We start from the raw sequence: 25,996 nt of genomic DNA on the forward strand, positions 1-25,996 counted from the left end.
TTTTCTCCCCTCCCCCCCCTCCCCCCCCCCCCCCCCCCCCCCCGCTTTTTGAAAGTGTTTCTTTTTAAAAAAAAAAAAAAAAAAAAAAAAAAAAAGCTTATAAAGAGCAAAGAGAAACCACGGACTGAAAGACAACCTACAGAATGGGAGAAAATTTTTGCAAACCATACATCTGATAAGACGTTAATAACCAAAATATAAATGGAACTCAAACTAAATGGCCGTAGAAATAAATAAAATAACCAGATTAAAAAATGGGCAAAGGACGTGAACAGACATTTTTGAAGACATACAAAAGACAAACATATATATGAAAAGGTGCTCAACATCATGAATCATCAGGAAAATGCAAATCAAAACTTGTACAAGATACCACCTCACATCTATCAGAATAGCTATTACCAAAAAGACAAAAGATAACAAGTCATGAAAAGGAGGTGAAGAAAAGAAAACCCTTCTACACTGTTGGCTAGGAAAGTAAAGTGGGACAGGCATCATGAAAAACAATACAGAGGGTCCTCAGGACATTAAGAATAGAACTACCACATGGTCCCACAGCACTACTTCTGGGTACGTACCTGAAGGAGATGAAATCAGTATTGTGGAGACATATCTGCACTCCCACATTCCTTGCAGCATTATTTACAATAACCAACTGTCCATCAATGGCTGAAAGGAAAAGGTGTGATGTGCATGTACACACACACACACACGGGAATATTATTCAGCCTTGAAAAAGGAAATCTTGCCACCCAACAATAAGGATGAGAATGGAAGATATGCTAAGTGAAATAAGCCAGGTACAGAAACACGAATGCTACATGGTCTCACTTATATGTGAAATCTAAAATAGTTGAATAGAAGAACAGAGCAGAATGGTGGTTGCCCGAGGTTGGGGGAAATGGGAAGATGTTGGTCACAGGATAATAGTTTCGGTTAAACGAGATGAGTAAGTCCTAGAGATCTAACATACACTATGTTAGTGTATGGTGACTGCAATTAACAATGCTGTTATTATACACTAGAAATTTGTTTTAGGATAAATCCTAAGTGTTCTCATCACACACATACTCTATGGTAACTAGGTGAGGTGATGGGTATGTTAATTAACTCGTTATTTGTGACCATTTCACAACGTATAAAAAAACATCAAGTTGTACACCTTAGGGGTGCCTGGGTGGCTTCATTGGTTAAGCCTCGACTTCGGCTCAGATCATGATCTTGCGGCTCGTGGGTTCGAGCCCCGTGTCAGGCCCTGTGCTGACAGCTCAGAGCCTGGAGACTTGCTCCAGGTTCTGTGTCTCCCTCTCTCTCTCTGCCCCTCTTGGGCTCATGCTCTGTCTCAAAAATAAATAAATGTTTAAAAAAAAAAAAAAAGGAAGTGAATCACTTTTACTGGAAGGAGTGATGGGTTAGAATATTACCACAACGGGCTTTGAGTATCAAAATTTTCTAATGTGGATTTTATCCTAGGCAGAATGAGGCACCAATGGTTACTGAAGAAGGGTACGCTATGTGGTTAAAAAGTCATTCTTCGTAAGACTAACCTAAAGGTAGCAAACAGAATGAAATAAGAGACTGAGAACAGAGAGAGGGGTGCCTGGGTGGCTCAGTCGGTTAAGCATCTGACTTCAGCTCAGGTCACGATCTCACAGTTCATGAGTTCGAGCCCTGCGTTGGGCTCTGTGCTGACAGCTCAGAGCCTGCAGCCTGTTAAGGATTCTGTCTCCCTCTCTTTCTCTCTGCCCCCTTTCCGCTCAAGATCTGTCTCTGTGTCAAAAATAAACATTAAAAAAAAAATTAAAAAAAAAAGAGCTGAGAACAGAGAGAAACCAATGATGAATAATAAATTGAATCCTTGGCACCAGGAGAACTAACAAAAATGCCATAAAATACCACAAGACATATCCTCCCACCTATGATCAGAAATGGTAAGAGGATAGGAAAGTTATTGAACCTGTTACCCATACGGCATCTTAATTTAATACAAGTCAAAATATCATTTATCAATGCTTAATTTTAATTCAGAAGGCCTGTCTTCCTCTCTTTCTTTGTATCTGACCGTTCCTTGGGTTTTTCATTAGAAAGGTAAAATGTAGGGGTGCGTGGGTGGCTCAGTCGTGATCTCACGGTTCCTGAGTTTGAGCCCCGCATGGGGCTCTGTGCTGACAGCTCAGAGCCTGGAGCCTGCTTACGATTCTGTGTCACCCTCTCTCTCTGCCCACCCCCAAACTGCCCCCCTCTGTCTCTCTCTCAAAAATAAATGAACATTAAAAAAAATTTTTTAAACAGAAGAGACCCTTAAAAAAAAAGATACAAGGTACACCTAACAAAGAATACGATTTCCAATTTTCAAAGCAACGCATACACTAAAACTTATTAAAAGTACATAAAATATCTAAGAAGTAGTACTTTTTCAAATATTTTACCGGGCAGTTTTACACTGAAGTAGGGAACTTTGTCCCTTAAACGTGGAGGTTTCAGAAGAAACGTCTTTTGCTTAGTACTTAGAGTCTACCGAAGATTAAGGTTTATAATCATGTAATACCGTTCCCCACGGGTGATGATAAAATCTGGAAATCATCAACCTGCTAATTTTTATGGTTGGCACTTTCACGGTTAAAAAAAAAAAGTCATCTATCAGGACAACTTCACCACGCTACGCAGAGAACCAGTCGTGAAGGATTTAGTTACGAAGGTGAGTCCCTGGAAACACACCCCCTGAGCGTCTGAGCACCACCAGCAGGAAGGGAGGGAGCGCGGGCCAGGTGTAGTGAGAAATCCACAAACCAAGACACGCCCACACCCCTCGTCTCCATTCGCGTCTCGGGCGTTGGGTGTCCGAGCGGCTTTCGCGGGATTCCCCCCGGAGGGGCTGCGCGTCCCGTCGTCGGCCTCGATGCCCTCGGGCGCGCGCGGCGGGGGCCGCGGCTGGAAAGGAGCGCCTCCCACCCGTCCGGGGCCTTCCGCGGCGGCGCCCCTAACGTGGCCTCCGGCAGAGGAGCCGGGGCCGCCCGCGGCAGCCCTCACCCTCCGCCGCCGGGAGTCCGAGGAGGGAGGAGCTTGGTGGGCTCGGCGAAAAGGACCGGTCCCGTACCTGCGCTAAGACGGTGAGCCTGCCTTCGGGCGCCGCGACGTTCACGCGGCCGTGGTACCACGCCACTCCTGTGCCTGCCAGGGCCACGCCGGCCACTGCCGCCGCCAAGGCGCTGGGGCCCGGCAAAGCCCGCCGGCCGGCGGAGAGCCCACGCCGCAGTCGGCCGCCCCAGGCCGTCAGCCGAGCGCTTCTTACCGCAGCCGCCGCCATCTTTGCGGAAGCGCCCCATCCATCACCGAGTCCCGGGCCGCCGCCGCCGCCGCCGCCGCCTCGTCGCACGACTCGAGAACTCCCGCGCGGCCACGGGTCTCGCGAGAGCCGCACGGCCTCCGTCCAGCCCCCGGAGCCTGCCTTCCGCGGGCGGCTGCGGCCGCGTAGCTCGCAGCGGCGGTAGGGGAGCGTGTGCAAGGGAGCCGGGTAGCTGGAAAGGGGTCCGAACAGAACCCCAAGTGGCCTCCGCAGTCGAGAACGAGATAGCTCCCCTATTGTGTAGGGAGGTCCTACGATTTTCGTTAGGAAAACGTGTCATTCGCTAGGGAGAAGTCGCTGTTTGGTGGGCGCCGCGGGCTGGAGGGGAAAGCACGGACGGGTGAGCCGGGCACTGCGGACAATAACTGTGATCGAGTGTGTGGTTTGCCTTTCTGATGGGCCTGAGCTTAGCAGTGGAAGCCCATCCCGGAAGAAGTTGGGGCGTGTAACTGAAAAACCTTGCATAGTCCTTAACGCTACATCTGTTTTAAATTCCACGAGCCTACGCGTGTTAAGAATTTCTTCCAACTACTTGTATCATTATTCTGAAATCCACAGATGCTGCAGTTACTTTCCCACGGGCCATTTAAAATAACATCAATTAGCTCGTTCAGCTTCTAGTAAACAAAAGTGCTTAAAGCAAGTTTTTGTTTTTGTTTTTTTTTTTTAATGTGAGCGTGTTCTCTTATGTCACTTTAATAGCTTAAGCAAACTTTAAACTTATTTTTTCAGTTGTGGCAAAATGCGCACAGCGCTACCGTCTTAACCGTTTTTAAATACACACTTCATTGGTGTTGGGACATTCACGTTGTTGGGCAACCATCGCTACCGTCCGTCTCCGGAACTGCTTTCATCTTGCAAAACTGGCAAACCTAAAAAATAGCATCTTCCCCGTCTGTCTTGTTCATCCTCCCTATTCTTGTATTCTTGACTGCTCTTTCATTTTTGCCACATCCTACCCTATCCCAGCCTGCTCACTCTGACGGGGTATTTTCTAATGAACTCGCAAACAGAGCCGCCCTATTTCAGGCGATCAGCATTTGCTGAGTGTGGAATTTAAATTCTGTCCCAGTGAAGTGTTTGAGACCTGTCGTCCCACCTGGGACCAAGTCAGATGCATCAGGACACCTGCCCGACGTCACTGTCGTCAATGATGTTTTCCCCTGTGCAGGCTTGGAACAAAAAGCCTCGGTCCAGGTTGTTGCGACGGTCAGAAGAGACGATTTAGCTGAGGCTCGTGCCTTTAGCAGAGGCCTTTGTTTGGTAGCCTCCGACCCTCCGTTCTTTGGTCTTTACTTTGCAGAGCACGTTTCCTTAATAAGCTTGCTTCAGCCTCTGAAGCGTCCCAAGGAGAAGCTTTATGCAGTAACTTGCAGCCAAAATGGTGGCAAGGTCCCGACCACATAGTCACTGTCACCTTGCAGTTTGTGAAACCAACAAAAAAAACAAGTGTCACAGCGAGTCTGATTTGACCACTGAATTCTCAGGTCGTTTTGTCGCGATCTGCCCTCGGTTCCTGCTCCCTTTTCCTTCGCCAGCTTGTCCACATCTGCAGTCAGAGCTTCCTCACTTTCCCCCGGCTGCTGAAACCACTTTCCGTGTGCCTTCCCAGGCCAGCAGGCAGTGGATGAGACTCATCACACCGAGATGTGTGAGCCAGACCACACGGTCAGAATCCCGGCTGTGCCAGGATGATCACTGTGATTTGGGGCAAATTAACTTAATTTCTCTGGGTCTCGGTTTTCTCCACTGTAAACAACTCTGCCATGGTTTGGCATTGGGGGATGAAAGGAGACCTTCTGTAGAAAGTCCACAAATGCCCGGCACGTTGTAGACTCACCACCCGTGTCAGTTTATCTTCTTCAACTTCTGGGTTTTTCCTGCCCTCTGATCACAAATGAGCTTGACGGAGACCTTACCTTCTGCTTACCTTGCGCTATACTCTTGGCTTCCAGAAACCATGGTTAAAATGCTAGTGTTAGGTGTATACATACTGTCTAATTCCCACTGTTCCTCTATTTTATTTAAAAAAATTTCTTTTTTAAAATTTATTTATTTTTGAGACAGAGAGAGAGAGAGAGAGAGAGAGCGAGAGAGCATGAACAGGGGAGGGTCAGAGAAAGAGGGAGACACAGAATCCGAAACAGGCTCCAGGCTCTGAGCTGTTAGCCCAGAGCCCGACGCGGGGCTCGAACCCACGGACCACGAGATCATGACCCGAGCCGAAATCGGACGCTTAACCGACGGGGCCACCCAGGCGCCCCTCCTCTACCTATTTAATGAAACCCCACATCTATTACTTAGTCATGGCTCCGAGCCCCAAATATTCTTATTGCGTATTCCCATTGGAGCATTGGGCATATTTAAAGACATTCTATTTGACCCACAGTTTGACATCCTCCAGGGCAAGCCTATCTTATTTTTCTGTTTCCTCAGCACCTAGCACAATGCCCAGTACGTATTAGACATTCTGTGAATGAATATATGAATAAGTGAAAAAAAGAGATGGCACAAATGAAACTCTGGTGTGCCTATTTCCATTCTTTGAGTATCAAACATCAGAAATCTATATAATTTATTTTCCAAGACAAAAAATTCATTTAAATTATTTTTGCTGAAAATCTTTGAATGTATTTGGAAAATTGTGCTTTGTAATTAGGTTTTTTCCCCCCCCTTTTTTTTTTTTTGGACTGTGTGCCCAGGCCTGTAGAATTCTCATTAAGATTTAATGTATTCAAACTTTTCTTTTGCAGAGGAAACAAATTCTTATAATAGAACCAATTTCTAGCCGACTAACCATTCTAAGTATGAAATCTTCCCTGGCAGCTGTTGACATTTGTCTGAGTGCATTGACTATATTGGTCTTTTTAGGCTCCAGCTTTGTTCGTCTCTTCAGCACCAGCTGTAGAGAAAAATATACATCCTTGGCTGGGATGTATTTTCAACCATGTAGTTTATAAACTGATCCCCAAATAAGGAACTGCTTCTAAAACTATAAGATCTATGCCGCTTTAAATGATAATTGGAGAAAAATAGAATAGAAACACCGGTAGCTCCAAAATTATTTTTTAAAATTATTTATTTATTTTGAGAGAGAGCGCGTGCGTGTGCCCATGCAGGAGAAGGGCAGAAAAGGAGGGAGCGAGAGACGTGGGGCTCAAACCCATGATCATTATGAGATCATGACGGGATCGTGACCTCAGCTGAAATCAAGAGTCGGGCGCTTAACCCGCTGAGCCCCCCAGGCACCCCCCAAAAGAACACTTTTCATTCACGTTGTGCTTTTTTTCTGAAGGAGGGACATAAGTTATAGGACAGAGAAACTATTCTCAAGGAACTTTGCTTTTACCGGAGGCCAGGCCTGAATTGAAAACAATGCAAGATGGCATTTGACTGTTAACACCAAGGAGGAGGAGTGTGGTTGGCTACAGTGGTCAACTAGGAAAGAGAGGAAGCCTAATCTGGAACTCGGAAAGCGAGGAAGGTTTGCATAGATAGGATCCTCAGAGATCGGAGTAGGGTTGTGAGCATGGGAGAAAACTAGGTACAGTGTGCGTTTGCATGGTTTGGAGCAGAACTGGTTTAGGGGTGACCCTGAGTGGCTTGAGGGCCACAAGGGGTTCTGCAGTATTTCCAGCGATATGTGGGACAGTTGTCAGCTCTCTTGACCCTCTACAGGTTTGTCTTTGGGGTACTTATACCTCTTTTCCAGTATCTCTGCCCCCACTCCCCTTAGGGCCTGATCAGACTTTGCATGTCAGACGCTACCCAAGTGATTGCCTTCTGCCTGCTCAGTTTTATCCTGGCCTTTCTCACCCATTATCCCATCTGCTTCTCTAAATTGTTTTCCTTCCCATCTACAATCAAAAGTTTGATTTTCTCTGGGTTGTTGGTCTTGAACAAAAGAGATCAACCAGCTTTTCTTATTGAAGACATTTACTCTATCGTATGTCCATTTTAAAAGACAAGGTTAACTGAAATGAATCTTTGATCTTAGCGTGTTTAGGGAAGATAAATAAAACTTGCTCTGCTGGGTGGCTCAGTTGGTTAAGCATCCGACTCTTGGTTTTGGCTCGGGTCATGATCTCACGGTTTTGTGAGTTCGAGCTCAGTGTTGGGCTCAGTGTTGGGCTCTGCGCTGGCAGTGGGGAGCCTGCTTTGGATTTCTCTCTCTCTCCCTCTCTTTCTCTGCCCCTTCCGCACCCATGCTGTCTCTGTCTGTCTCAAAATAAATAAACTTTAAAAAAATTGAAAAAAAAACAAAACTTGCTATCCTGATTCTGAAAGATTCCTTACTGTCGTATTACAGAATAACGTGTGTCAAGATTGATTATCTTAGGTGGAGGAGAAAAAAAATGCTGAGGATCTCAAAAGATAAAGAGGTTGGACTTAATCCTACAGCAAAAGAGTAAGTGATGTACAGATGGACATTCTAAAGAACCATTGCTTGGAATAAGCAGAGGTTAAACTATATTTATGGTGGATAATTGTGTAGTGAAGGGTATGAATCACTCTCAGAGGCCCTAGATGAGTCAAAAGAATTGCTAATTATGTCTTTTTTTGTGCAGTTTGGGGCTATGGGTAAAAATATCTGGGTATCGTGATTGATATCAGCTTGTGCAGAAATAGGTCAAGATTAAATCTTACTGACAGTGAAAAAGCAGTGTGAAGGGTACGTTTTCAATGTCTTTCAGATCCTCCTCTGCTTCTCATTCCCTGCCCATCACCCCAGTTTACACCCTCATTACTGCAGGCTTTGATGATGGCAGTCGCCTCTTAACACACACGGTTGCTTCCAGCCTTTTTCTCCTCTGAAGCATCCCATAGATCTATGTCAGATCAATCTTCCTAAACATTTCTTTCACCGCACTTCCATTAGCTGTGTGATTTAACCTTCCCAAACCTCTCTTTGTTGGAGAATGAGGCGTTTGGTTTCAGTTTGTTTTTCCAGTTCTGAAATTCTCATTCTGTGCCACTCCAGAGTGGCTTTTTTTTTTTTTAAGTTAAGCAAACTGGATTGAGTGTGAAATATGTGCCAAGCTTAGTGCCATACCTCTGAGATGCACAGACAAATAAGTAACAGCTCCCCCTGTGGGGTTTTGTCACCGGCAGGGGTCTTCACACATTGGATTGTGGCCCTTATGCTTAAAACTTTTTGAAGCTTTATGTACATTTATTTGTTTCTTAAACCAACACATTTACAATTAAACAATGAAAAGCTCATAGTAAAATTTTAATTATGAGATAAAAATTAAATAGTACTTATAAAATAAAATTTAATTTTGGTTTTAAAGGTGCAATAAATGTTTTGCACTGTCTAAAAATGTTAATATCTAGTGGGATCAATGTGATTAAATTGGCTTCATTAAGTTGGATAATTTTGGTTTAAGTTTTGTGAGATAGAAATGCAAAAAAAAAAAAAACCCTAAAAACAAACAAACAAAAGAAATGCAAAGTTCTGGCATTATGTTCGGTTAATTTAGATGCTAGTTTTTAATAACTGTAAAAACTCAAAAAGCTGTCTCATAAAAAAATGTTCAAAGGGAGGGAAGGAGTGTGTTATTAACCGAAGTACTGAAATCATGATACTTGTGTCTTTTTAAGCTTTTTATCATGAAAAGCTTAAAATATACACAACGCTGGAGAGCATAACATGATAAACCTCCATGTACGTCTACCCTGACTTGAACAGTTACCACCCCGTTACCCATCTTGTTTCATTTGTACCTGTGCCATTTCCCCCGACTAGATTGTGGTGAAGTAATTCTCAAGCTCATACAATTTTATTCTAAATATTTGAGGATGCCTTTTACAAGATGACTTTAAAAGAAAATCTACATACCGATTTCTCGGTTTTGTATTTCTTAATAGTGTTTGTAATCCAATGGACACACAAAAATGCACTGAGGAAAAAAGTCGCAAAGGTTGCGTGAAATGCTGGGAAGTTAGACACGAGGCAACGAGAAGAAGACTGTTCTGCAAGGGTTGCATAACACTTCCACGTCATGGGGAGAGTGACCTGTGCTATAGTGAAGTGCACTTAAGGGTGAGTGGTGGCACAACGTTTGAAGTTGCAAAATAGATGTTATCTGAAAACACATTTATGGGACAGACTGTGTATGCTCGGGGAACTCGATTATTTATTTATTTTTTTTATAAAATTTTTTGTGACGTCAATTTATTTTTCAGAGACAGAGAGAGAAAGAGAGGGAGGAGAGAGAAAGACAGAGCATGAGCAAGGGAGGGGCAGAGAGAGAAAGTCACAGAATCCAAAGCAGGCTCCAGGCTCTGTGCTGATAGCACAGAGCCTGACATGGGACACGAACCCATGAACTGTGAGATCATGACCTGAGCTGAAGCTGGACGCTTAACCGACTGAGCCACCAGGCACCCCAAAACTTGATTATTTTCAAGTCAGTTATAATATCTCGAAAGTTCTGCATATGTCACCAAGAAAGGAAAATAATACTTTTTCCTCCTTTGCTGCCTTTCAACTGTAAGCCACGTATTTCCAGCAAATCAAAGATGATTGGAGGGGGCACCTGGGTGGCTCAGTTGTTTGAATGTACAACTGTTGTTTTCATCTCAGGTCATGATCCCAGGGTCATGGGATTGAGCCCCATGTCTGAGTGTAGACACTGCTTAAGATTGTCTGTCTCTCTCTGTCCCTCTTCCCCATTTTTGCTCTCACATTCTCTCTCTCTTTAAAAGAAAGAAAAATTAAAAAAAAAAAAAAGATGACTGGAGGAGTTAGAAGAGCCATGTCATATCCAGGTGAGCAAGGGCAAGACTGGGACGGGAACTAAAAAAATCTAGCAAAATGTTCCTTGATCCCAAGGTTTCATAGAAAATTTCAAGTCCGTGGTATGGATTCATGTGCATCAGGACATCCAGAATATCTTAGCCTGTCTTCGACTGTGCAAAATATGAGGGCATCGAGTTAGTGCAAAAGCGTCACTATTTTCATTCTTTCTTAAAAAAAAAAAACAAAATTAAAAATTGCAACTTCATTATGCTTTTCTTTCCCCCAAGAGCAGGTCTGTTGGTTCTGTCTTCAGGCCACGAAGCTGGGTGACTATGCGGTTAGCAGCAGCACCCGCCCAAGGCGATTCGTGCCCTGGGCATTGGCAGGGCTGGAGGCTGGTCATCCGGCAGCAGAATCTAAGTTCCTTTCGGAAGCGTCTTTCTCCAACTGACTGGGTTGTCCTGAGTTTGTTTCGTGCTTCAGGGATTCAGAACAATTACTTTGATATGGTCACTGTTCGGTGGCTCTCCCAGGGACAGTGATGAGCATTAGGCGTCGAGAAATGTTGGGGCTGTGGCAAGGAGGGCAAGGGCAGGGTGTGACAGGTGACCCTCCAGTAACTTACAGGGTGGATAGAGCTGCCCCTTGAACACACGCAGAATGTTGGCTTGGATGTCGGTGATCTGCTGCCTGCTTGGTTTGCTGCGAGGTGATGCGGATGGCCTTGAGGGATGAGGTATTCAGTCGGGCTTGCTTCCTGGCATGACCTCAGTGACCTCTCCCAGTTGTGAAGCCTTTAGCTGCGACCTTTGGGGGTTGGGAGTTGAGAGTGGGCCTCCAGATGAAGAGACAAGCCTACGAGCCCAGAAGTGGTTGTTGGTGACAAAGATGAGCTGTGCAGATGCTGGGTGGCTTTTGAGAGCCAGTAGCTCTTGCCGTTGACGGGGAACTTGTTCCGAATTAGAGCCAGTAGAGCTGAATCTGTGAAGCCAAGAGCATCTTCTTTGGGGGTGTAGATACCTTCTTTGGGGGATTTGGGTATGTAGATAGTCCGGGGGGCGTGATAGGGCTGCTTCTGGACTGCCTGACCACTGGAGGTCTGTCTTTGAGGAGCAGCCACATGGCAGATGTGGCCTGTGCCACTGAAGCCCTGAACTCAGACACTAGGCCGTAGTGGCGATTTGGAGGTCCTCTTGGCCTTTTTAGGAGCTTGAGATGTTTTGCAGGGCTGGGCTGGCTGAGTGGGCTGGGGGGACTGTTCCCCATCAGTAGGAGGGTCTGAGTGGAAGCCGTGTCTGGGATCAGGAGGGTGTGAGCACGGAGCCTGGGCATGGAAGTTTCTGAGGCCGCTGTGCCTGTTGCTGATTGTTGGAGTAATCGTGAGGGTGGGAGCCTTCTGCCCGGGACAGGCACTGCTTCGTAGCTTCTTCCAGGGCTGTGGCAGGGCTGCTGGCTGTTGGCCGCTCTCCACTGCTCACATGCAGCTGTCCTTCGAGGACGAGCTATGTGGGCACGGCCAGTGGCGAGGACCCTAGGCAGTTGCATGTCTGGCACCTCTGACTGCAAGCCCACGATACCGCCCTGATATTTATTTATGTCAGTTCCAGCCACCAGTTCGGGGAAGAAGGTGTTAGTTTGACCCTTGGAACCTCTAACTGCCTTGGTCATTCATTTGTGCTTTTATACTAATGGAGTTTGAAACTTGCCAAAAATGTTTGAAGGGGTGAGGGGATGGGCAAAATGAAGGGGAGTGGAGGATACAGGCTTCCAGTTACGGAACGAGTAAGTCAAGGGGATGAAAGGTTCAGCCCCGGGAGTATAGTTGATGGTATCCTAATGGCGTTGTGGTGACCCCAGCATAACAGACTGGCCAGGTCGCTATGTTGTGCACCTGAAGCTAATATAACGTTATGTTTCAACTATACTTTAATATTTAGAAGAAGATTTTCAAATGGGTTAGAACATTTTGTGTTCAGGCTTTGTAAGCGTGTAAATAAAAGAGTTTTCCTAGGTCACACTTACATCACCGGGGGGAACAAATCACATGGTGATGCAGACATCTCCGAGTAGTGGTTTCCAAAATGAACTTTCAAAGCACACGTTTCTTTCAAAAAGCAATCACGTTCTTGGCCAATGTGAAAAACATCACTTTTGCCTTTAAAAGACAAAATGTTTTTTTAATTAAGTGTGCATTACTGACGGCCACTTGTAGAAGTGGGCACAAAATCTGGAACGCGTCGTTTTGTAAAAGAAAGATGTGCAGCTCATCTTTCCATGTGACAGATGCTCAAATGACTTGCTTGCCAGTCGTCCGGCAAACTGTGGTGTGATCCGCCAGTTTCAGGATCACTTTCTGTCTCATTTCTAGAGCACTGCGAAGATTCTACGGTATGTTACACACCTTATGAAATGGGGCCTTGGCGGTTTCTCAGCCTCGGCGCTGCCGACGCTCTGGGCAGGATAACGCTTTGTGGTGGGCATCTGTCCCGTGCACGGTAGCATCTTTAGCAGAAGCCCTGGCCCCCAGCCGCTCGATGCCAACAGCACCCCCCTCCTAGTTGTGAAAGCAAAAACGATGTTGCCGAACTGCCTTCAGAGGGCAGAATCTCTGCCCCCGTTGAGAACCAGCGCTCTAAAATGTCAGCTCCAGGAGAGCAGTGCGTTTTTCCTGATTTGTGTAACCTTTCTATTCTTGGTGCCCAGAGCGGTACCTACCACCTAGCAGACTGCAATCACTACTTATTAATTCAATGGATGGATGAATGAACGGATAGTACTTTAGTCATTTTTATTATAATAAGAAAAACAAGGATTTTCTCAGTGGGTTTTGGGGTTTCTGTCCTGTGATTAACAAATCTCACAAGGACCTCCTGAGCATTTATCTTTTTTTTTTTTTTAATTTTTTTTTAACATTTATTTATTTTTGAGACAGAGAGAGACAGAGCATGAATGGGGGAAGGGTAGAGAGAGAGGGAGACACAGAATCGGAAGCAGGCTCCAGGCTCTGAGCCGTCAGCCCAGAGCGCGACGCGGGGCTCGAACTCATGAACCGCGAGATCGTGACCTGAGCTGAAGTTGGATGCTTAACCGACTGAGCCACCCAGGCGCCCCTGAGCATTTATCTTTAAATTTATTAAAATTTTGTTTAACTACTGGATTGAGTATTACTGAGAAAAATTGACTATAGAGGCTTGTCTTCATGCTCTAGATAGTTTGTTTTGAAATCTCATATTGGCTCCATACCATCGATAACTAATGATCTCGGCCCCATACCATTGATAACTAATGACCTCCAGACACAATATACATTCAGGATTAGGTTCATCATTAACGCTAGTGAACATAAATCCGTTTTTCAAATAATTGCTAACTGTTTTGTTTTTATGGACTTTGTCTGATTAGATAGTTGTTTTCATTTCATAATACAGTTGGGAAGGAGAAGCATGAGCCCTGCCGTTTTTACTTCGTTCATTTTAGTGTTTTAGTTATTATGTTCTATTTTTGGCTTTTGCAGGAGTCTTAAAGCCAGTTATCCATTTTCATCAGGCTTATTTATTTATTATTTGTTTGTTTATTTATTTGATTTATTTAGAGAGAGAGTGTGTGTGAGTGGGGGAGAGGAGCACAGGGAGAGAGAGAATCATAGGCAGGCTTCATGCTCAGTGCAGAGCCCGATGCAGGGCTCGATCCCATGACACCAGGATCATGACCTGAGCTGAAATCAAGAGTCTCAGGCTCATGCGACTGAGCTACCCAGGCACCCCAGGCTGATTTTTATTAATGCTAGGTAATGTAATCTACCCCACCCAGATGCACAGAAACTACACTACCTGACAATGTAGCAAAACCTGGTGAGCAGCTGTTGGCATCTGGCCCACTCTTTCAGGTCACAGAGCTCCTACTCTTTTGTCAGGATACTTCATGTATTGTGATATGAAGCCATTTTATGTAGTGAATATATGTTATTTACATGTGGGTATTACTGCATATATGTGTTGCTTATATATGTGTTTTTTTCTTTTTGTTGGATTAAAATAACACAACACATAGAAGTTGTAATATTTTGTGTGTCCTTCATTTTACGAACATTCACATTTGACAATCACAGGTGTAGTACATTTTGGATCCAATCCAGTCTCCCGGCCTCGCATTCTCAATTGTGACACAGACAGTGTTATAAATCAGCCACATCTCATTTTATTTTCCTCTGCCCAGGTACACAGGAAGTTGCATTTCCCAGCTTCCCTTGCAGCAAGGTGTGGTCATGTCGTCATGTCTGGCCAATGGTGTGTAAGTAAGGAGAGATCATTCTGAGCTAAGGGAGTTGAGAGTCAGTGTACCTTCCTCCGTGCCCTGCGTGGATCACCCTCTGCAGTGGTCATGGAGGCCATGCGTTCCAGGTGGTACAGCTAAGAGAGACATCCCCTGTTGGAGGAGAGCTGGCCGGGAGAAACCCACAACCTACATGTGGCTTTGACTTGTTTTGTGTGAAGCGACCTAGACTTTGTGCTTGGACGTTAGGATAGCTGGCATGAATTGCCCTGCGTGACACACAGGTTCTCTGTTAATGTTCCCTATCTAAAATCTCCAGGGCACCTCTCAGTTACTTCTTGTCTTTTGTTGACGTCACTGCGAAGAATACAGCAAAATGAAACTCACGCTTATATTGTTTAAAGAGTATGGAAGTTGTAACCCACTAAGTCACATTGTCTCTCTCTCTTTTTTTTTTTTTAACGCTTATTTATTTTTGAGACAGAGAGAGGCAGAGCATGAATGGGGGAGGGCCAGAGACAGAGAGGGAGACACAGAATCTGAAACAGGCTCCAGGCTCTGAGCTGTCAGCACAGAGCCCGACGCGGGGCTCGAACTCACAGACCGCGAGATCATGACCTGAGCTGAAGTCGGACGCCTAACCGACCAAGCCACCCAGGCGCCCCACATTGTCTCTCTTAAAGAGAATCCAGAGGGGAAATTTCTCTTAGTTCCAGCAGGAAGAAAAGACCTCTCACCAGTGTGCCTGGTCTTTTTTTTTTATCTCACAGACACTCTGTGTCTGGTAACCGGTGCTGTGTTCTTCAGCACCAACTTTGTGACTTGGTGTGGTGACTGTATATATTATTCTGCTATATGTCATTCAGTTTTGTGACATACATTATCCTGGTTTTCTACCTTTATTTTCCCGTGTCGCCATACTTTCTTGGTATAACGTAGAAATAAACCCCTGTTTTAATGTTTCGTTATATGCCTCAAATATTTTTTTGGTACAGAAACTGCTATGAATACATTTAAAAATATGTAGACTTTCACTGTTATCTGGTTCTATTTTTTACTTGAATATAAATTCCTTAAGAGTTTGTAACAGGTCTTCTAGATTTTTGGTAGTTCTCCAGTAACATTTAATAAATATTTCTTGGTTGGTTAATTAATTATCAGTATATGTGTTGATTTAAAAGTGTTATACGTTGGGGCGCCTGGGTGGCGCAGTCGGTTAAGCGTCCGACTTCAGCCAGGTCACGATCTCGCGGTCCGTGAGTTCGAGCCCCGCGTCAGGCTCTGGGCTGATGGCTCGGAGCCTGGAGCCTGTTTCCAATTCTGTGTCTCCCTCTCTCTCTGCCCCTCCCCCGTTCATGCTCTGTCTCTCTCTGTCCCAAAAATAAATAAAAAACGTTGAAAAAAAAATTAAAAAAAAAATAAATAAAAGTGTTATACGTTTAAAATGAATTAGATGTGACAGTGGCACAGAAGTTAGGAAAAGGGACATTATACTAAATGGAGATCAAGACATAAACTGTAGGTATATCTGTAGGGTACACATGACTTTAGTTACATTTATGCCCTTCTACATTTCAGTTCAAGTGATCTCAGTGTGCATTGCACTGTTTTTGCAAGAACCGTTTCACTCCTCACTCAAATGTAGACGTCAAATAACTTATGATTTAGGCAGAAATATAGTGTTTGCAAATTTCATTAAAAGTCTTTCAGTGAAGTCAAAGGAGAAAGGTAGCGAGGGTAGCACACGGGACATTTTGTGTTAATATGAGAATTGTTTAAGTATATTTTCTAGTGCAGACATCCAAACTGTCACGGCTGCAGTACAACAGATACTGCAATACGTGATTTTTTTCAAAGATGACAGCAATGATGAATTAGGTGTCCTTGTGAGTGAAGATAAGGTGCCGGCCGCAGCGGTATCGGCCAGTGTCAGGTGGGACGGCGGCTATGCTGTGCTAAAAGCAAGGGCCCGGCAGTGCAGACAGAAGGCTGCACACTTCCACGGTTCCACACTTGCCTAGATGCCTGTGATGTCTATGATGTTCCCCTGGGATAGACTTTGAAAAATGACCGTGGCTCCGGGTCCTTATTAACTGGGAACTCCTCAAAGAACTCTCTGCAGCTTCAGAAAGATATGCTGTGTTTGAAAGCATGTTTTTTATGGGTGAATTATCAGAAAACAAATATACAAAATATACATGCTGTGTGTGTGTGTGTGTGTGTGTAAAAATTTGCTTCTTCGTGAACAAATGTTTGAATTTGTATAAAGTATCTTTCAGAATATGATACTATGATATGTCTAGAGGGTGTAAAATTTAGGAATAAAGTATTGCTAATCCATATGTAATACAGTATATAAAGTATTAAATTATATAGTGTAGATCTGAAGCATTCTTGGAAAAAGAAAAAAAAGAAGGTAGTCCTTTGTTAAAATTTTATAGTGCTTCTCTCTTTGTGAAGCCTTATCAAAATTCTAAATCCTTTTTCCAGCATGTGTGAGACTCTTCAAAAATACTTTCCTCAGAGATCAAAATTCTAAATTTCAGATTGGGTTAGATACATTTTATATTTTGTCCTGCAGCTGTTGGAGCTATAACGGAGTAAAATGAGAATTGCCTTTTAGGGCGTATTTCTCAACAGAGCAGTTTTGAAAATGAAACCAAATCTCCACGCTCCACTTGACATTGGAATTTAAAGTTATTTTTACGGGCTCCATTGCAGTCACTATGTGAAACATTTAAAGGCATTAGAATATAGTAAGTTATAGTTAAGACAATTTTCTTCCAACATCTTGTTCAGTAAATAAAAAGCAGGAATACAAATTATATCTTGCTATCACGTTTCGCAGTTTTTCATATTTACGCTTTGACCAAATAGCACATTTTCTTGTGTAAAATGTTTCCTCCCTTTTAATTATAGCCAGATTTGCTGCCTCGGCAGGTAGAGCTTTTATTAACTTGAAAGTATGTTTGGTTTAAGTAGGGGATGTGGGAGCAAACCCTTCAAGGAAAATCACATTTTCTCTGAAATGTGGTATGGTATCTAAATATAGCCCTGACTAAGTCTCTAGAACATTGAGGCGCTGGAAATTTTTCAGGTATCCCTACTGGGGACATATCTGCTTTCGATTTTACAAAGTAGTGACTGTAAGAAGTCGCTGGGGCTGAACAGAAAAAAAAAAGCCCTCAAACTCATAGTAAAGCCCACAAAAGAAATAACCCAAACAAAAGCGTGAGCAAAGGAAGAAATGTGTCCATCCTCCTTTTTGTGTTTGACTTGAAAGACCTTTGACCCTAGGTGGATGACTTTTGTTTTTGTCTCATTCAGCTTCCTCCTTCCATTACAGCCCTTGCAAGTAGCCAGTGTCCTTCCTGGAGGGCCTTGTCCCAAGCTAACTGCCAGCTAATCCCTGGTAACATATATGTGAAAGGCTTCTTTCAGAACAGAGGGACTAGCTGTCCCTCATCTCCGCTGACTTTGAGGAATCAGGCTCAAGCTACAGCTTTAAGGATGGAAGGGTTTAGGTTCGTTTACAGTGAAGACTGGTAACTATCGGTTCCATAGCAATTCCGGAAGTCTTTAAAAATAAGAGAATTCCTCGTGTGTCTGAGACAGCTTAAATCTTGATGTTAATCTGGGAGGCACTGAATTAGCTCAAGAGCAAATTCTGGGTAACCGTATCATGGTTGAATGTGTGAGTCCAGTATTAGTCTTTTTTAGATATACAAAAACTTATCTGAGGTCTGGTCATTACTCATTTGTGAAATTCTAACGATTTCGGTTCGGGAGCCACTAGTAGAAAACCTTCATTTTATATATTTAAATGAATAAGCAATGAATAAAACAAAAACCAAATAACTGAAACCTAACAAAATTAATGGCTTGCCCAAAGTTCCATCACAAGATGATGACAAAGTCAAGAATAGAAAATTCAGATTTTTCTGGTCTTAATCGAACGCTCTTTCTGTAACAACAGTATACTACTCTCAAGCGTAAATTGTGATAGTCAATTGACAAGTTTTTCCCAAATAATTTAAATATCCCATAAAATATAATGCCAGCTGAAGACCAGTCTGTTACCATCTTTCCGAACAAGCACGAAAATTAATTGGAATCAGTGTGGCCTATGCTGAATAGTTTAGATCAGCTTTGGAGGCTGTAATGTGTGAACAAATGAGCCAGGCGTCTCATTACCATGCAGGTTCGGTTCCACAGTAATGAGGTGGGCTTGCATTTCTAACAAGCTCCCAAGAGATCCTGATGTGGCAGCTGAGATTCAGACTAGGAATGGGAGACCCTTAGTGTCCTAAGAAGGGCACGGTCTCTGTCCTTAGAGAGCTTGTGCTTAAGACCCCTGGTGAAAAAAATAAGGAACAGAAGACAACAGATAAATACGTCTTGAATATCTGGTTTTTAAATATGTATATTAGTTTTTGTGAATGTTAGATTTTTCCAATTAGAGGAAAGCCCCGCCCCCCCTTCAGTCCCTTTTTTGCTTTCTAATACCACGTAGAAAACCACACTCACGGGGCGCCTGGGTGGCGCAGTCGGTTAAGCGTCCGACTTCAGCCAGGTCACGATCTCGCGGTCCGTGAGTTCGAGCCCCGCGTCAGGCTCTGGGCTGATGGCTCGGAGCCTGGAGCCTGTTTCCGATTCTGTGTCTCCCTCTCTCTCTGCCCCTCCCCCGTTCATGCTCTGTCTCTCTCTGTCCCAAAAATAAAAAACGTTGAAAAAAAAAATTTATAGAAAACCACACTCAGTACATAGTGGGTGTTAAGAAATGCCAAGTGATGGTCATTATCATAGTTGGCTGGAAATATCAGATGAAAATTCCAGGTGGAACTGGATCATTCAGTCTTGTGATAAAATTCTTTTCGGCGATGGATTATCAGAATGGCTGGATGATGGCTTTCTTTGCAACTTCATCGATTCCCCAAATACTTGCCACTTCATAGGCAAAGCAGGGGCAGGCAGTCTCTTCAATGCCTGGGAACATTCTGCAGGTTTCAAGGCTAATGGACAGAGTGTATGTAGATGGCTGGCTATTAACTCTTTCCCCCTCAGACCAGAGTTTGAGGGTGAGGCAGAGGGTGATGGAAGCAATGAAAAAGACTGGGGTTTCCTCAAAAATAGTCTAGAGCTCCGCTAGCCCATACAGTAGATGCTAGCCACTTGTGGCTATTGAAATGAACTAAAATTAGGTAAAACACTGAAACGCAGTTCTGTAGTTGCACTAGGTACATTTGAAGCGTGCATTGGATAGCAGTGCAGACACAGAACGTTTTCATGTTTGCGGAAAGTTCTATTGGCTATAAGGGGCAAAAAAGGAAGGAAAACTTGATTTTTGAGTGAAGGCTGGAAGTTATTGAAGAAATATATAATTAGACAGTGATTGCTTGATACAAGCATTCAGACTGAAGGAGAAGAAGAATGGGATGGGGCAGGTTTAATGGGGGGGCAGGGAAAAGAAAGATAAATAAAATTAGGTGCTCACATCATAACCAATTCCTTTGACTCATTACCCTTTTTTTTAACAAGCAGTGTGTGCATACCACATTACTTTACAGTTTCATCCCAGAACCCATCCACCTAGGAAAACACTTATTTGCTACAGCACATGGTGGTTTCTGCAGTGCTTTGTATATATTTTACGTTACGCGAACTACTCTTGATTTCGTGTCTCCCCAGTGGTACGTGGGCATTCTTGTGTTAGCTCGGTTTGTGAAAGTGCTCAGGTATCAGGATCAGATGCCCTGCTTTTATGTCTTAACAGCCTTGTCTAGTTATTCTGTCTTCATTCATTCATTCATTCATTCAACAAGTATGTTTTTAAATGTCTATTTATTTCTGAGAGGGGCGGGAGGAAAGAGAGGGGGCAGATGGAGAATCCCAGGCAGGCCCCGCACTGTCAGCGCAGAGCCCAACATGCAGCTCAGACTCACCAACCGTGAGATCATGACCTGAGCCGAAATCAAGGGTCGGACGCCTAGCCAACTGAGCCACCCAGGCGCCCCTCAACAAGTATTTATTAAACCTCTACTAGGTGCCAGGCATTTGTGATTCTTAGGCTTTTTTCTCTTTTTCAGTGACAGTTTCTTTCTTCTGGTTGAGAATTTAAGCATCATAAAATGAAACTAACCAGGCTGAACTTCATATTACAAAATATTTTCTCAGTAGAGCAAAACACATTGTTTAGCAATCTGGGCCAAATGGATGAACTTCTGTCTTAGGAGGAGAGAACTTTTAATAGTTTTTCTTCTCTGGTCTTAAGATCCTCTCTGATTACTCAATAGCCTTAGTCCCTGTATTTGCTTCTTGGGGCTGCCATAACAAATTATCACTGACAGAGTGACTCACAACAACAGAAATGTATTCCGTTACAGATCTGGAGGCGAGAAGGCCGAAATCAAGGTGTCAGTAGGGCCGTGCTCCCTCTAGGGAAGCATTCGTTTTGGCCTCTTCCCACCTTCTGGTGCTTGCTGGTAATCCCTGGTGTTCCTCAGCATGCAGCTGCCTCCATCACCATGTGGCTCTTTCTTCTGTGTGTGTCAGTGCCTCTGTGTCCACATCTCCTTCTCCTTTCTGCTCTAAAGACACTACTCTCTAGACCAGGGTCCACTTTAGCCCCCTATGACCTCATCGTAACTTGATTATGTCCACAAAGACTCTGTGTCCAAGTAAGGTCATGGTCACCTGAATTGGGCGTTATGACTGGAACATTTTTTTGGAGGATACAGTTCAACCCACAACAGCCACTTTGAGTATATATGCACATGCATATATATGCAGGTCATTGATTTTAGTCCCAAGAAAAGTAGCAAGGAAGCAGGCCTACAAGGAGAGCCCGGGGTTCAACAAGAGAAGAAATAATATTACTCTGACCCTTGGTCCTTACAGCTTCTTCAGGGAGCGGATGGGACGAGCCGTGAGGAAGATCAAAGACAACCCGGGGCCAGAGGGCAGAGTGATGAGCACGCTGGACACCAAACGGATTATAAATCACTTCTAGTCCTTTTAAGTTACTTCTGCCTTTTATTCTCTCCTACCACTCTTCCTTCCACTTGCCTCTGTTCTCTCTCCCCCCACCCTTCCATTTTCCGCTCAATCTCTCTGTCATCCCTTTCCTTTGAGCGCCAAAGTGAAGAAGAAATATATTATGTGATCAAAGAACTTCCAGAGGACGCTTGCATATTCCCTGTTAGGTTGTAGGTGCTTTATGAAATTTTATCTTTTACAAGCAAAACAACCTAAATCTAGCATCCTGAGGACAAATGGTAGGGCAAGTTTTGTAAATTTCTTTCGCTTGATGTCAACCAAATTTTGGTTGAATCCATTTTCTAAAATCCTTTGTCCTATTTTATTAATTCCCAGGGCACACAGTGGAAGCATTAACAACATCTTGTTAATCAGTATATACACATCAAAACAAATTAAGGAAACAGGAAGGATATCTCTTACCATTTCTTAAAGAGCTGACTCATGTTATAGTTTAGTCTACTCTGATTTTCATGAGACTTTTGTTCATTCTTACTGCAAATATAAAGTACCCACCATGAACAAAGAATTTTGCTCAAATTGTAAATGGTGCAGAAATAAATAGGACACAGTCCCTGTTTTCAAGAAGTTCCCAGTTTGGTGGGAGAAAGATTCCTATATACGTGACTCTGATAGAAGGTAAAATGTGATGAATGCTGCAGACAGGTTCCAAGTATTTGGGGAAAGAGGGATTAATTATAACCGGGAGTGTTCTTGGAAGGGGTAGTGGAGTTTGCAGTGGGAATTCAAGAATGGAGAGCGTTGTCAACGAGCACCTATTGCTCAAAGAATACTTGAGCAAAGGTGTTGAGGTAGGACAGGGCAGGGTATGTTCTGAGAGGACACCCAACAACTATAGGGTACGGTTAAAGGGAAGCGAAGTAGAAAGTAAAGCTGAAAAGAAGTTTAAAGATCCAAAAGTGAAGGATTTTCCTTTGAATTTTAGATGGAAGGGTTTGGACTTCATTCTGCGTTTAATGGAGAATCATCACAGTTTCTCATTGGAAGACTGAAAGATCAGTTAGGAAGTTACTGAAACAGTGTAGAAGTCAGAACACAAAGATCCCACCAAGGGAAGGAGCAGAGGATATGGAGAACAGGAGGATTAGAAGCCCGAGCTAGAAGCAGAGTCCAGAGGATGTTGAAGATGAGGAAGAACACGGAACAGCCTTGGTGGTGCCACGAAAGAGGCAGGTTTACACAGGGAGGAGGGATGTGGTGAGGAAGGGAGTCAACATTCTGTTCTGGTCTTGTGGTAATTTTGAAACGTTGACGTTGGAAAGTACAGCACGTAGTGAGAATGCATGTTTGGAGTTTTGGAGAGCAGTCAGAGCGAATACTCTTGAGCTCAGGGATGCCTATTATTTACTGGAGAATGGATTTTAGGGAGAAATCTAGAAAAGCCCCCATAATACTATAGAAATACCATGTACCCACACTTACAGTACATTTATCATATTGGAGAAATACTTAGAAACAAAAGCATTAGCATTTATCAGACATAACTGTGTCTAAAGAGGAAAAAAATGTACAAAGGAGAAAAACACTAAGTGTCTTATCACTAAGTGATAAAAAAAGACGGGTTCAAGGGGGGAAAAGGGCCTAATTTCAAGAATCGTTTGTTTATTGAAGGGAGTCTTGTTATTGACGGGTTTTACAGTTTATAATGGATCATTGAAAGGTTGTGGAATATACTTACATAAAAGTGTTATCATCCTAATGTTCGGATGCAGCAGTCAGAATAGAGAGCTGTGCGGGTAGTCAGTTAACGGGAAAACGATTTTGTCCTCTATGCTTAAGTCCTTCTAGTCACTTCGGAGGCATTTCTAGTTTTATTTAACTTTATTTCCTCACTTGATTTCCCTACCACAATGGAACAGGCTTCCTCAGGAGGCCTTAGACTTCCCACTCAGGAAGTGCTCAAGGAGAGTATGATTGACCAGATATCTGTTGAGGTATTTCAAAAGTCATTTTTTCTTTGGGAGGAAAGTTGGCCTAACTGTCACCCAAAACCGTATGAGCTCAAGATTAGGAGTTAAAGATTGGTTAGGCATTGCTGGGTTAGAGGCTAGTCATTACCTTCTGGTTCCAACGACATTCCTGTTGTTGATTCTTTTGGAACCCAAAGTAGAAAGGATCACAGGAGATTGTAAATAATCTTAGTATCTTTTATCTTTCCTTTATGATTCTTATTTTCTAAACTTTTAACATTTTTCGTTCCTAGGTAGGGAGAGTAGGAATGGAAACGTGTCTTATGGGGTGTTTTGTTTGAATTTTGAAGGCAGCCACAAAGAGAAGCTTTATTTTAAAATAATATCTTAAAAATTTTATTTCAAGTCAATTCTTGGAGTTTAAATGGAAAAATTACCAAGTATGTTTATGTTGTTATAGTTAAAGGTTTACAATTAATATAAAATACCTTAAAGTTTTCAATTGACTGTAACACTGACAATTCTGTATATACATAAGAGATACATTTCATTATTTAACTTGTTTTTTCACTTGAATCTTACTCTCTTTTCTATGCTTGGAATATGTGCTTATGCTGATTATGATTATAAAATTAGTCCGATTAAATATGGCGGAAAATGAAAACAGTCTTTGTAAATCTTACATAAAGACAAAGATAAAATACAACCGCTTAAGTATCCTCTCCTACTCCATGAGTGTTTTTGTAACAAAATTGTGGTTCTATCATTTGGTAGTCTTAAAGCCAATCTTAATCCAATTTCTAGTCCCATTAGCAAGAGTCATATTCACATATATTTTTTCAACAATAGATGGCACTAGCATACAAGTATCTCATGAGTATTCAACCCAACAGAAATGTTACTAGGTGGGAGAGAGATAAAAGATACTCAGGATGCCTGAAGACCAGGAATGCAGTTCGGATGAACACAGATATATCGGGGAGCCACGTGAGATACAAGCAGTTCTTGAGCAGGAAAGCACTTCCAAACATGAACATAAGTGCCAACACATTTGGGGTAGGCTGGTCTCTTGTTGAGGAGAACAATAAAAACCAGCTCTCTTGGAGAATGTCTAACCAGAAAATCTACCTAATTTCTCAAAATAAATTCTAAAGAATGAAGGAAACCAAGGATTGCATTTGCACACCCACTGCAACCCTAGCAGAAGTAGAAGTATAGAAGAATGTGAAGAAGAAAAAGACGTTCAGAAACGGGATGATGACTGAATGCCATAGGTATTTGGAACTTCAGAAAAAAGTGCTATGGGGGCACCTGGGTGGCTCAGTCGGTTGAGCATCCGACTTCAGCTCAGGTCATGATCTCGCATTTGTGAGTTCGAGCCCCTCGTCGGGCTCTGTGCTGACAGCTCAGGGCCTGGAGCCTGCTTCGGATTCTGTGTCCCCCGCCCTCTCCGCCCCACCCCTGCTTGTGCTCTGTCTCTCTCTGTCTTTCAAAAATGAAAAAACATAAAAAAAATTAAAAAGAAAAAAGTGCTATGTACTCTCTGCCTATTTCTTCCTAAAAAGTATAAAAAGTATGATGACCGCATAGATGTCTAAGAAAATGTCCTCTGGGGAGAAAAATACCAATAAAGGTGATAAATTGATCCTGATTATGATGCAATACTTGTACAGTTGACCTTTGAACTATGCAGGGGTTAGGGGCACCAGCCCCTGCACAGTCAAAAATCCATGTATCGTTTTGGATTCCCCCCAAATTTAACTACTAATAGCCTACTTTTGACGAGAAGCCTTATTGATCAACAGTCAACACATATTTTGTATATGTATTATATACTGTATTACAATAAACTAGGGAAAAGAAAATGTTATTAAGAAAAGCATAAGGAAGAAAAAATACATTTACAGTACTGTACTGTATTTATCGGGAAAAATCCATGTATAAGTGGACCGCAGTTCAAACTCAACTGTAATCACATTACAGTTTTCCATTTGCAAAGCTGGCATACGTGAAACTTTACTTGTATTGAATTCGACTTAAAAACCATTGCAATTTGAGTGTTTGTTCCCAGAATGGTCAAACAAACACTTCTTGCTAAATAAGCTAAACTTAATTTTATACTACCACATAAAAATTAATTGCAATTAAGGCTTTTCTTTCAGTTAAATTCTTTATTAGAATATAAGAGCACAACAGTGGGTTTACATATTACCTCTGGGTCTCCTTTTCCTTACTGGTAAAATGTAAGGGCTAGATTATTTTTAATATTCCTCTACTGTTCTATGATATTGCATATAAGAATGATATATGACTTAGAGCAAGATTTAAAGAAATATAAACACCCAAGTTAAAACTAAATATTTATTATTAATGCTTTAATAAAGTTAATCCCTTACATTTTTTCCTTATAAGTTGACAAATTTATTTTGAATCTTTCCTAATGTCAAATATCTACAGGCTGTAGTATAGTCCAGGTTTTCCTGGATTTCCGTGGTCTTTGGAGTAAAACTATATTGCTTTGAATATATTTGCATTATTTAATATCTTCTGCTAATAAAACTTTTCTCATCTACTTTTCCTGCTTTCCTACTAAAGTCATGAATATGTTTAAAATTATAATTTGTAAAAATACTTAAGATGAACAATTCTCTTAGTAATTCAATAAGT

General features: G+C 42.8%; 2 protein-coding genes across 20 annotated transcripts in view; one reads left to right on the forward strand and one right to left on the reverse strand.

The window, feature by feature from the left end:
- MICU2 (mitochondrial calcium uptake 2) overlaps positions 1-3,307 on the reverse strand; it is a 143,739-nt gene extending 140,432 nt beyond the window's left edge. Inside the window, exon 1 of the mRNA XM_049647338.1 lies at positions 3,098-3,307. Coding sequence (XP_049503295.1) covers positions 3,098-3,307 — 210 coding nt within the window. The remainder of the gene's footprint in view (positions 1-3,097) is intronic.
- FGF9 (fibroblast growth factor 9) overlaps positions 1-25,996 on the forward strand; it is a 211,428-nt gene that overhangs the window by 113,207 nt on the left and 72,225 nt on the right. For 4 of the 19 annotated variants that reach the window (XR_007461189.1, XR_007461183.1, XR_007461180.1 and 1 more), the window contains exons 1-2: positions 2,707-3,110; positions 9,218-9,392. The exons of 3 other annotated variants lie outside the window; for them this stretch is intronic. Coding sequence is in view for 1 of the 16 variants with exons in the window: in XM_049647356.1 (XP_049503313.1) it covers positions 7,702-7,754; positions 9,218-9,392; positions 21,261-21,572 (540 nt within the window). In the remaining 15 variants the exon portion in view is untranslated. 12 more of the 19 variants (XR_007461187.1, XR_007461190.1, XR_007461186.1 and 9 more) reach the window with 9 other exon arrangements.

The sequence above is a fragment of the Panthera uncia genome (assembly GCF_023721935.1).
Source record: "Panthera uncia isolate 11264 chromosome A1 unlocalized genomic scaffold, Puncia_PCG_1.0 HiC_scaffold_16, whole genome shotgun sequence".
Classification (NCBI taxonomy): Eukaryota; Metazoa; Chordata; class Mammalia; order Carnivora; family Felidae; genus Panthera; species Panthera uncia.